Below are 13,241 nucleotides of genomic sequence, written 5' to 3'. Positions count from 1 at the left end.
AAATTTTGGCTCTGGTCCCCCGGGGGCAGGAGGGGCGGGGCCCAATAGGGGAAATAGAGGTAAATCCTTTAAATCGCTACTCGTCATAGAGTTCTGAATGGAATGTAACCAAATTTGGCCACAAACATCCTTGGGGGAAGGGGAACAGAACTTGTATAAATTTTGGCTCTGGTCCCCCGGGGGCAGGAGGGGCGGGGCCCAATAGGGGTAATAGAGGTAAATCCTTTAAATCGCTACTAGTCATAGAGTTTTGAATGGAATGTAACCAAATTTGGCCACAAACATCCTTGGGGGAGGGGGAACAGACCTTGTATAAATTTTGGCTCTGACCCCCCCAGGGGCAGGAGGGGCGGGGCCAAATAGGGGAAATAGAGGTAAATCCTTTAAATCTCTACTTGTCCTAGAGCTCTACATGAATTGTAACCAAATTTGGCCACAAACATCCTTGGGGGAAGGGGAACAGAACTTGTATAAATTTTGGCTCTGATCCCCCAGGGGCAGGAGGGGCGGGGCCCAATAGGGGAAATAGAGGTAAATCCTTTAAATCGCTACTAGTCATAGAGTTCTGAATGGAATGTAACCAAATTTGGCCACAAGCATCCTTTGGTGAAGGGGAACAGAACTTGTATAAATTTTGGCTCTGACCCCCCGGGGGCAGGAGGGGCGGGGCCCAATAGGGGAAATAGAGGTAAATCCTTTAAATCGCTACTAATCATAGAGTTCTGCATGGATTGTAACCAAATTTGGCCACAAACATCCTTGGGGGAAGGGGAACAGAACTTGTATAAATTTTGACTCTGGCCCCCCGAGGGCAGGACGGTTGGGGCCCAATAGGGGAAATAGAGGTAAATCCTATAAATCACTTCTTGTCCTAGAGTTTTGCTTGGATTGTGACCAAATTTGGCCATAAACATCCTTGGGGGAAGGGGAACAGAACTTGTATAAATTTTGGCTCTGACCCCCTGGGGGCGGGAGGGGTGGGGCCCAATAGGGGATTTAGAGGTTAATATTAAAATTCCTTCAGAAAAGAAACAATGAACCTGTATTCAGAACATTACTTGGCATTACAAACCAGGTGAGCGATACAGGCCCTCTGGGCCTCTTGTTTGTCACTGAATCTTGTCATTGTCTTTGGCTCATCTACATGTGTCCTGTATACATGTAGCAGAGCTTTATAGATGTTGGTCATCGAAACCAAGATTGACCTTCATACTCTAGAAAACTTATATTACTACAATATTGGCGATAAATATTGGCGATAAATAATTTAGTTTTATGTAGCTGGTTATTGTGTTTTTGCATATTACAGAGTCATTGCCCTTGTGGGTAGTTTTTAGCTCACATCCTCCAAAGGACCAAGGTGAGCTTATGCCATATTGTGTCGTCCGTCCGTCTGTCTTTAACAATTGACTTCTGCTCCATAACTGTTGGTCGGAATTCAACAAAATTTGACTGGTAGCATCCTTAGGGGTTACTGACTGAAAATTGTACAAATGATGGGGTTGACCCCTAAGGGGCCTGAGGGGCGGGATCAAAAGGGGTCAATTTGACTATTTCCATATAAACGACTTCTTCTCTGAAACTAAGCATGGGATAGAACTCATAATGCAATGGTAGCATCCTTATAGGGTGGGGATTCAAAATTGTACAAATGATGGGGCTGACCCCCCAGGTGGCCTGAGGGGCGGGTTCAAAATGGGTCAGTTTGGCTATTTCCACATATTTCCTCTGGGCCTCTTGTTTATTGTGACATCATAATTTTGTTAGATAAATTCTATGAAAATTGTGACATTATGCTTGCACAAACATGAAATATCGGCACACCAGGATTACTTTCAGATTCTACCATTAGTGAAATTCGGCTAAATTCTTATGGCACCTTTAGTGGCGAACCTCCATTACATTTTTCATGGGCCTTGTTCAGTTTTCACACAAAATGGGTTCTATGTACAAAAATTCTTTGTGCCGTTTGATACTATATATGTATACCATTATTATAGTAAATGATTTGGGATGTGCATGTAGATTATTTCTGCACCCTTGCATTGCATAGTTTGAAATATGATTTATAATTTATACATATAAGAATGAAACTTAAAATTGATATATAAATTGTGCTGTTTTAAGTGTGAATTATGTTTTATCCAGGACAAATATATGAGGGCCTGCGTTACGAAAAAGGAAACTGTGGTGTCAGTATCATGAGAAGTGGTAAGTAATTAGTGTAAAGTGCTATAAATAAAAAGATGTGACTTGCTATCATTAATTAAAACAAGGATGGATTCTATATGGGTTCTAATTCATTTTCACAATGAAAGAACAAGGAAAATCTATGATTTGTCAATCTTTAATATTCTAATATGAATTTGCCTGAAGTGTTGGTGAATTGGTACCATGCATTTGGGGAGAAACTCCCTTTGAGGAAGCCTTCAAGGGAAACAAAGTTTATATAAATGTTCTGGTTCCATCTGGTAGGAGAGGTGGGGCCAAATAGTGGGAAATAGATGTTATTCTTAATGATGAAGTTAACACAATCAAATACTATTATAACAGACTCAATTTCTTTACAAAGTAGTTACTTTCTCACTTTGATTATTTTTGCTTTGCAAAACAAACCGCCTGACAGACAATTATTTGTTCATGTTTAAGTCATCACATCTCCTAAAAGTGACGTCATAAATGAACATGAAGTCATTTTTAGAACGTATAGAGTAGTTTGCCTGTTATGGGATGAATTATATTTTAAACATAGTTTTTATCTGTGGTAGGTGAAGCCATGGAGCAGGGACTCCGTGATTGTTGTCGGTCCATACGTATTGGTAAAATCCTTATACAAAGTGATGAGGACACACATGAAGCCAAAGTTGTTTATGCCAAACTTCCTCCAGATATTGCTTCACGGAAAGTTCTCCTCATGTACCCCATCATGGGTGAGTTCAAAATTCTTTTCAGTACAACCATACTTATTTTCATAGCTAGTTCTATATATAAAGATTGTGAAATTTTTGTGATATTCTAGAAATTATCTTTTCTAAATCAAATAATCATAAATATCCAGCAAATTGTACAAAAAATGGGAAGTAATACTACCATGGAAGGCTACCTGAGGTAATATAAAATAGCCCTATTCACTGGTATGTTTTAAACCAGGTGTAGTTTTAATAATTGTACAGAAATATCACTTATGTTTCAGGTACTGGAAATACTGTGATAAAAGCTGTAAATATACTCAAGGACCACAAAGTGCTAGAAGAAAACATCATCCTTATGAATCTCTTTACAACACCCTCAGGTAATAACTACCGGTGAATTGTGTCACTCTCTCTTTACAACACCCTCAGGTAATAACTACCGGTGAATTGTGTCACCCTCTCTTTACAACATCCTCAGGTAATAACTACCTGTGAATTGTGTCACCCTCTCTTTACAACACCCTCAGGTAATAACTACCTGTGAATTGTGTCACCCTCTCTTTACAACACCCTCAGGTAATAACTACCGGTGAATTGTGTCACCCTCTCTTTACAACACCCTAAGGTAATAACTACAAGTGAATTGTGTCACCCTCTCTTTATAACATCCTCAGGTAATAACTACCGGTGAATTGTGTCACCCTCTCTTTACAACACCCTCAGGTAATAACTACCGGTGAATTGTGTCACCCTCTCTTTACAACACCCTCAGGTAATAACTACCGGTGAATTGTGTCACCCTCTCTTTACAACACCCTCAGGTAATAACTACCGGTGAATTGTGTCACCCTCTCTTTACAACACCCTCAGGTAATAACTACCGGTGAATTGTGTCACCCTCTCTTTACAACACCCTCAGGTAATAACTACCGGTGAATTGTGTCACCCTCTCTTTACAACACCCTCAGGTAATAACTACCGGTGAATTGTGTCACCCTCTCTTTACAACACCCCCTAATGTAATAACTACCTGTGAATTGTGTCGCCCTCTCTTTACAACACCCTCAGGTAATAACTACCAGTGAATTGTGTCACCCTCTCTTTTACAACACCCTCAGGTAATAACTACCGGTGAATTGTGTCGCCCTCTCTTTACAACACCCTCAGGTAATAACTACAAGTGAATTGTGTCACCCTCTCTTTACAACACCCTCAGGTAATAACTACAGGTGAATTGTGTCACTCTCTCTTTACAACACCCTCAGGTAATAACTACCAGTGAATTGTGTCACTCTCTCTTTACAACACCCTCAGGTAATAACTACCTGTGAATTGTGTCACTCTCTCTTTACAACACCCTCAGGTAATAACTACCAGTGAATTGTGTCACTCTCTCTTTACAACACCCTCAGGTAATAACTACCTGTGAATTGTGTCACTCTCTCTTTACAACACCCTCAGGTAATAACTACCAGTGAATTGTGTCACCCTCTCTTTACAACACCCTAATGTAATAATTACAGGTGAATTGTGTCACCCTCTCTTTACAACACCCTCAGGTAATAACTACCGTGAATTGTGTCACTCTCTCTTTACAACACCCTAAAGTAATAACTACCTGTGAATTGTGTCACCCTCTCTTTACAACACCCTAATGTAATAACTACCAGTGAATTGTGTCACCCTCTCTTTACAACACCCTCAGGTAATAACTACAGGTGAATTGTGTCACCCTCTCTTTACAACACCCTCAGGTAATAACTACCGGTGAATTGTGTCACCCTCTCTTTACAACACCCTCAGGTAATAACTACCGGTGAATTGTGTCACCCTCTCTTTACAACACCCTCAGGTAATAACTACCGGTGAATTGTGTCACCCTCTCTCTTTACAACACCCTCAGGTAATAACTACCGGTGAATTGTGTCACCCTCTCTTTACAACACCCTCAGGTAATAACTACCGGTGAATTGTGTCACCCTCTCTTTACAACACCCTCAGGTAATAACTACCAGTGAATTGTGTCACCCTCTCTTTACAACACCCTCAGGTAATAACTACCGGTGAATTGTGTCACCCTCTCTTTACAACACCCTCAGGTAATAACTACCGTGAATTGTGTCACCCTCTCTTTACAACACCCTCAGGTAATAACTACCAGTGAATTGTGTCACCCTCTCTTTACAACACCCTCAGGTAATAACTACCGGTGAATTGTGTCACCCTCTCTTTACAACACCCTCAGGTAATAACTACCAGTGAATTGTGTCACCCTCTCTTTACAACACCCTCAGGTAATAACTACCAGTGAATTGTGTCACCCTCTCTTTACAACACCCTCAGGTAATAACTACCAGTGAATTGTGTCACTCTCTCTTTACAACACCCTCAGGTAATAACTACCGTGAATTGTGTCACTCTCTCTTTACAACACCCTCAGGTAATAACTACCAGTGAATTGTGTCACTCTCTCTTTACAACACCCTCAGGTAATAACTACCAGTGAATTGTGTCACTCTCTCTTTACAACACCCTCAGGTAATAACTACCAGTGAATTGTGTCACCCTCTCTTTACAACACCCTCAGGTAATAACTACCAGTGAATTGTGTCACCCTCTCTTTACAACACCCTCAGGTAATAACTACCGGTGAATTGTGTCACCCTCTCTTTACAACACCCTCAGGTAATAACTACCGTGAATTGTGTCACCCTCTCTTTACAACACCCTCAGGTAATAACTACCGTGAATTGTGTCACCCTCTCTTTACAACACCCTCAGGTAATAACTACTGGTGAATTGTGTCACCCTCTCTTTATAACATCCTCAGGTAATAACTACAGGTGAATTGTGTCACCCTCTCTTTACAACACCCTCAGGTAATAACTACCAGTGAATTGTGTCACCCTCTCTTTACAACACCCTCAGGTAATAACTACCGGTGAATTGTGTCACCCTCTCTTTACAACACCCTCAGGTAATAACTACCGGTGAATTGTGTCACCCTCTCTTTACAACACCCTCAGGTAATAACTACCAGTGAATTGTGTCACCCTCTCTTACAACACCCTCAGGTAATAACTACCAGTGAATTGTGTCACCCTCTCTTTACAACACCCTCAGGTAATAACTACCGTGAATTGTGTCACCCTCTCTTTACAACACCCTCAGGTAATAACTACCGGTGAATTGTGTCACCCTCTCTTTACAACACCCTCAGGTAATAACTACCGGTGAATTGTGTCACCCTCTCTTTACAACACCCTCAGGTAATAACTACCGGTGAATTGTGTCACCCTCTCTTTACAACACCCTCAGGTAATAACTACCGTGAATTGTGTCACCCTCTCTTTACAACACCCTCAGGTAATAACTACCTGTGAATTGTGTCACCTCTCTTTACAACATCCTCAGGTAATAACTACAGGTGAATTGTGTCACTCTCTCTTTACAACACCCTCAGGTAATAACTACAAGTGAATTGTGTCACCCTCTCTTTACAACACCCTAATGTAATAATTACAGGTGAATTGTGTCACCCTCTCTTTACAACACCCTCAGGTAATAACTACAGTGAATTGTGTCACCCTCTCTTTACAACACCCATACTACGTAATAACTACCTGTGAGTGTCACCCTCTCAACAACACCCTCAGGTATTCTACAAGTGAATGTACATGTGTCACCCTCTCTTTACAAACCCTCAGGTAATTACTACCTGTGAATTGTGTCACCCTCTCTTTACAACACCCTCAGTAATACTACAGTAAATGTTCACCCTCTGGTAATTACTACAAGTGAATTTTGTCACACACTCTCTACAACACCCTCGGTAATTACTACAAGTGAACTTGTGTCACCCTCTTTTACAAATACCTCTAAATTAATTACTACCTGTGAATGTGTCACCCTCTCTTTACAACACCCTCAGGTAATAACTACCTGTGAATTGTGTCACCCTCTCTTTACAACACCTAAGTAATAACTACCTGTGAATGTTCACCCTCTCTTACAAACCCTCAGGTAATACTACCGTGAATTGTGTCACCCTCTCTTTACAACACCCTAATGTAATAACTACCCTTACGTGAATTGTGTCACCCTCTCTCTTTACAACACCCTCAGGTAATAACTACCTGTGAATTGTGTCACCCTCTCTTTACAACACCCTCAGGTAATAACTACCTGTGAATTGTGTCACCCTCTCTTTACAACACCCTCAGGTAATAACTACCTGTGAATTGTGTCACCCTCTCTTTACAACACCCTCTAAGTAATAACTACCTGTGAATTGTGTCACCCTCTCTTTACAACACCCTCAGGTAATAACTACCTGTGAATTGTGTCACCCTCTCTTTACAACACCCTCAGGTAATAACTACCTGTGAATTGTGTCACCCTCTCTTTACAACACCCTCAGGTAATAACTACCGTGTGAATTGTTGTCACACCTCTCTTTACAACACCCTAAGTAATAACTACCTGTGAATTGTGTCACCCTCTCTTTACAACACCCTCAGGTAATAACTACCGTGAATTGTGTCACCCTCTCTTTACAACACCCTCAGGTAATAACTACCGTGAATTGTGTCACCCTCTCTTTACAACACCCTCAGTAATAACTACCGTGAATTGTGTCACCCTCTCTTTACAACACCCTCAGGTAATAACTACCGGTGAATTGTGTCACCCTCTCTTTACAACACCCTCAGGTAATAACTACCGGTGAATTGTGTCACCTCTCTCTTTACAACACCCTCAGTAATAACTACCGTGAATTGTGTCACCCTCTCTTTACAACACCCTAATGTAATAACTACCTGTGAATTGTGTCACCCTCTCTTTACAACACCCTAATGTAATAATTACAGGTGAATTGTGTCACCCTCTCTTTACAACACCCTCAGGTAATAACTACCGGTGAATTGTGTCACCCTCTCTTTACAACACCCTCAGGTAATAACTACAGGTGAATTGTGTCACCCTCTCTTTACAACACCCTCAGGTAATAACTACCGGTGAATTGTGTCACCCTCTCTTTACAACACCCTAATGTAATAATTACAGGTGAATTGTGTCACCCTCTCTTTACAACACCCTCAGGTAATAACTACCGGTGAATTGTGTCACCCTCTCTTTACAACACCCTCAGGTAATAACTACCGGTGAATTGTGTCACCCTCTCTTTACAACACCCTAATGTAATAATTACAGGTGAATTGTGTCACCCTCTCTTTACAACATCCTCAGGTAATAACTACCTGTGAATTGTGTCACCCTCTCTTTACAATACCCTCAGGTAATTACTACCTGTGAATTGTGTCACCCTCTCTTTACAACACCCTAATGTAATAACTACCTGTGAATTGTGTCACCCTCTCTTTACAACACCCTCAGGTAATAACTACCGTGAATTGTGTCACCCTCTCTCTTTACAACACCCTCAGGTAATAACTACCAGTGAATTGTGTCACCCTCTCTTTACAACACCCTAAGGTAATAACTACCGGTGAATTGTGTCACCCTCTCTTTACAACACCCTCATGTACAACCAACTACCAGTGAATTGTGTCACCCTCTCTTTACAACACCCTAATGTAATAACTACCGGTGAATTGTGTACCTCTCTTTACAACCCCTAATGTAATAACACCCTGAATTGTGTCACCTCTCTACAACACCTACTACGTGAATTGTGTCACCCTCTCTTTACAACACCCTAGTAATAACTACCGTGAATTGTGTCACCCTCTCTTTACAACACCCTAATGTAATAACTACCGTGAATTGTGTCACCCTCTCTTTACAACACCCCTAATGTAATAACTACAGGTGAATTGTGTCACTCTCTCTTTACAACACCCTCAGGTAATAACTACCGGTGAATTGTGTCACCCTCTCTTTACAACACCCTAATGTAATAACTACCGGTGAATTGTGTCACCCTCTCTTTACAACACCCTAATGTAATAACTACCGGTGAATTGTGTCACCCTCTCTTTACAACACCCTAATGTAATAACTACCGGTGAATTGTGTCACCCTCTCTTTACAACACCCTAATGTAATAACTACCAGTGAATTGTGTCACCCTCTCTTTACAACACCCTAATGTAATAACTACCTGTGAATTGTGTCACCCTCTCTTTACAACACCCTCAGGTAATAACTACCGGTGAATTGTGTCACCCTCTCTTTACAACACCCTAATGTAATAATTACAGGTGAATTGTGTCACCCTCTCTTTACAACACCCTCAGGTAATAACTACCGGTGAATTGTGTCACCTCTCTTTACAACACCCTCAGGTAATAACTACCAGTGAATTGTGTCACCTCTCTCTTTACAACACCCTAATGTAATAACTACCTGTGAATTGTGTCACCCTCTCTTTACAACACCCTAATGTAATAACTACCTGTGAATTGTGTCACTCTCTCTTTACAACACCCTAATGTAATAACTACTGTGAATTGTGTCACTCTCTCTTTACAACACCCTCAGGTAATAACTACCAGTGAATTGTGTCACCCTCTCTTTACAACACCCTCAGGTAATAACTACCAGTGAATTGTGTCACCCTCTCTTTACAACACCCTAAGTAATAACTACCTGTGAATTGTGTCACCCTCTCTTTACAACACCCTAATGTAATAACTACCTGTGAATTGTGTCACCTCTCTTTACAACACCCTCAATGTAATAACTACCTGTGAATTGTGTCACCTCTCTTTACAACACCCTCATGTAATAACTACCTGTGAATTGTGTCACTCTCTCTTTACAACACCCTCAGGTAATAACTACCGGTGAATTGTGTCACTCTCTCTTTACAACATCCTCAGGTAATAACTACCGGTGAATTGTGTCACCTCTCTTTACAACACCCTCAAGTAACTACTACAAGTGAATTGTGTCACTCTCTCTTTACAACATCCTCAGGTAATAACTACAGGTGAATTGTGTCACTCTCTCTTTACAACACCCTAATGTAATAACTACCGGTGAATTGTGTCACCTCTCTTTACAACATCCTCAGGTAATAACTACGTGAATTGTGTCACTCTCTCTTTACAACACCTCAGGTAATAACTACCAGTGAATTGTGTCACTCTCTCTTTACAACACCCTCAAGGTAACTACTACAAGTGAATTGTGTCACTCTCTCTTTACAACACCCTCAAGTAACTACTACAAGTGAATTGTGTCACTCTCTCTTTACAACATCCTCAGGTAATAACTACCGTGAATTGTGTCACTCTCTCTTTACAACACCCTCAGGTAATAACTACCAGTGAATTGTGTCACTCTCTCTTTACAACACCCTCAGGTAATAACTACCAGTGAATTGTGTCACCCTCTCTTTACAACACCCTCAGGTAATAACTACCAGTGAATTGTGTCACCCTCTCTTTACAACACCCTCAGGTAATAACTACCAGTGAATTGTGTCACTCTCTCTTTACAACACCCTCAAGTAATAACTACAAGTGAATTGTGTCACTCTCTCTTTACAACACCCTCAGGTAATTACTACCAGTGAATTGTGTCACTCTCTCTTTACAACACCCTCAGGTAATTACTACCAGTGAATTGTGTCACTCTCTCTTTACAACACCCTCAGGTAATTACTACCAGTGAATTGTGTCACTCTCTCTTTACAACACCCTCAGGTAATAACTACCGGTGAATTGTGTCACTCTCTCTTTACAACACCCTCAAGTAACTACTACAAGTGAAAACACCCTCTGGTAATTACTACAAGTGAATTTTGTCACACACTCTCTCTTTACAACACCCTCTGTTAATTACTACAAGTGAACTGTGCCACCCTCTCTTTACAACACCATCAGGTAATTACTACCAGTGAATTGTGTCACTCTCTCTTTACAACACCCTCAAGTAACTACTACAAGTGAAAACACCCTCTGGTAATTACTACAAGTGAATTTTGTCACACTCTCTTTACAACACCCTCTGTTAATTACTACAAGTGAACTGTGCCACCCTCTCTTTACAACACCATCAGGTAATTACTACAGGTAAATTGTGTCATCCTCTAATTACTACCAAGTGAATTGTGTCACCCTCTCCACACAACACCCTCAGGTATTTTCTACAAGTGAACTGTACATGTGTCACCCTCTCTTTACAATACCCTCAGGTAATTACTACCTGTGAATTGTGTCACTCTCTCTTTACAACACCCTCAAGTAACTACTACAAGTGAAAACACCCTCTGGTAATTACTACAAGTGAATTTTGTCACCCTCTCTTTACAACACCCTCTGTTAATTACTACAAGTGAACTGTGTCACCCTCTCTTTACAACACCATCAGGTAATTACTACAGGTAAATTGTGTCATCCTCTTATTACTACCAAGTGAATTGTGTCACCCCTCTCCACACAACACCCTCAGGTATTTTCTACAAGTGAACTGTACATCTGTCACCCTCTCTTTACAATACCCTCAGGTAATTACTACCTGTGAATTGTGTCACCCTCTCTTTACAACACCCTAATGTAATAACTACAGGTGAATTGTGTCACCCTCTCTTTACAACATCCTCAGGTAATAACTACTGGTGAATTGTGTCACCCTCTCTTTACAACACCCTAATGTAATAACTACCTGTGAATTGTGTCACCCTCTCTTTACAACACCCTCAGGTAATAACTACCGGTGAATTGTGTCACCCTCTCTTTACAACACCCTCAGGTTATAACTACCGGTGAATAGTGTCGCCCTCTTATAGATACGCTTGTTGTTGTAGACAGTACTTCTCAATACTCCTGATGATAGAACTGAACAAATATCAGTTACATGATATATGGTACAGCCATCTGTCAAAAGCTTACGTTTTGTGTCTCAGAGCCTGCCAAACTTCTCCAACCTTTACTGGACAATCGGTCTGGTGAAATAGAAATGTTTACCAGACCAGACAAGATTTTACCTGACCAAAAATTATTCTTGTAGATAAAAGTTCTAATTACAAAAGATCTCTCATATTTTATTAAACAATATTAAATAATGCAATAAAGTTTCCAAACTTAATGATACGATAAAATTTCAAAGTTTAGAGTTTCACGCTATCCTTCCAGTTTGCTTAGCACATCTAAGTGACTACGTCCTTGGCAAAAGTTGCGAAAGTGTTTTTTTTCCTCTTTAGCAAATTAGAATTACATTTAGCAAATTGCGCATTAGCAGCATTTCTTAATAAAACAAGAGGCCCATGGGCCTTAACGGTCATCTGACTCATTGCACAAAACAACAAAGTCACAGTATAAAGTATTGGTTAACGATTAATATAAACAATACAAGGAACTCCTTAGTTGAATATGTAAGTTTCTGAAATAGGTAAATGTCATTCGTTGAACAAACTTGGTAGCCCTTCATCCACATATGGTTGTAACCCATTTACGGATTTTAAAGCCAAATTTCAGCAAAGCTTCCATTTTGGACATCCGCCATACTATCCCCATGGGTCTTAGCTCGGTCCTTTATAAAATATGATTGTCCTCACCTAAAGTTCCCCTTCAGAATCAATTAAAACCCCTATAGACCAATTTTCCTTGAGATTGGAGACTGAAACCTGAAAACAGGAAGTGGGCCAGCGGCCATCTTGGAAAACCAAAGACTTAATGAAAATGTTTGCATGTTGTTCGGCATTAATTTAAACCCCTATAGACCAATTTTCATTGAGATTGGAGACCAAAATCTGAAAACAGGAAGTGGGCCAGCTAACATTAAGAAAATTTGCCCTTTTGGGGCCCCACACCTCAGCCCCTAGGGGTCGGACCAGACTCATATATAAAATGCGATTGTCCTTCCCCAATGATGTTTCACACCAAATATGGATGAAATCCATCCAAGGATGAAGGACTAGTAGGATTTTTAAGCTTCAATTAAGAAAATTTCCCCTTTTTAGGCCCCGTCCCTCTGTCCCTAGGGGTCGGACCAGGCTCATTTATATAAAATATGATTGTCCTTCTTCCCCAACGATGTTTCACACCAAATATGGATGAAATCCATCCAAGGATGAAGGAGGAGTAGGATTTTAAAGCTAAAACTAAGAAAATTTGCCCTTTTGGGGCCCCACCCCTCAGCCCCAAGGGGTCGGACCAGGCTCATTTATATAAAATATGATTGTCCTTCCCCAATGATGTTTCACACCAAATATGGATGAAATCCATTCAAGGATGAAGGAGGAGTAGGATTTTAAAGCTTAAATTAAGAAAATTTCCTCTTTTGGAGCCCCGCCCCTCTGCCCCTAGGGGTCGGACCAGGCTCATTTATATAAAATATGATTGTCCTTCCCCAACGATG

General features: G+C 40.7%; 1 protein-coding gene across 1 annotated transcript in view; it reads left to right on the top strand.

Annotated features, from left to right (window-relative positions):
- The window catches only part of LOC138323549 (uracil phosphoribosyltransferase homolog), a 32,938-nt gene that overhangs the window by 12,372 nt on the left and 7,325 nt on the right, over positions 1 to 13,241 (top strand). Inside the window, exons 4-6 of the mRNA XM_069268232.1 lie at positions 2,149 to 2,211; positions 2,769 to 2,930; positions 3,194 to 3,292. Of these exons, the coding sequence (XP_069124333.1) occupies positions 2,149 to 2,211; positions 2,769 to 2,930; positions 3,194 to 3,292 (324 nt within the window). The remainder of the gene's footprint in view (positions 1 to 2,148; positions 2,212 to 2,768; positions 2,931 to 3,193; positions 3,293 to 13,241) is intronic.

The sequence above is a fragment of the Argopecten irradians genome, chromosome 1 (genome assembly GCF_041381155.1).
Source record: "Argopecten irradians isolate NY chromosome 1, Ai_NY, whole genome shotgun sequence".
Lineage (NCBI taxonomy): Eukaryota > Metazoa > Mollusca > Bivalvia > Pectinida > Pectinidae > Argopecten > Argopecten irradians.
Note: the sequence above shows the minus strand (reverse complement) of the source record. Positions and strands in the feature narration are given on the sequence as shown.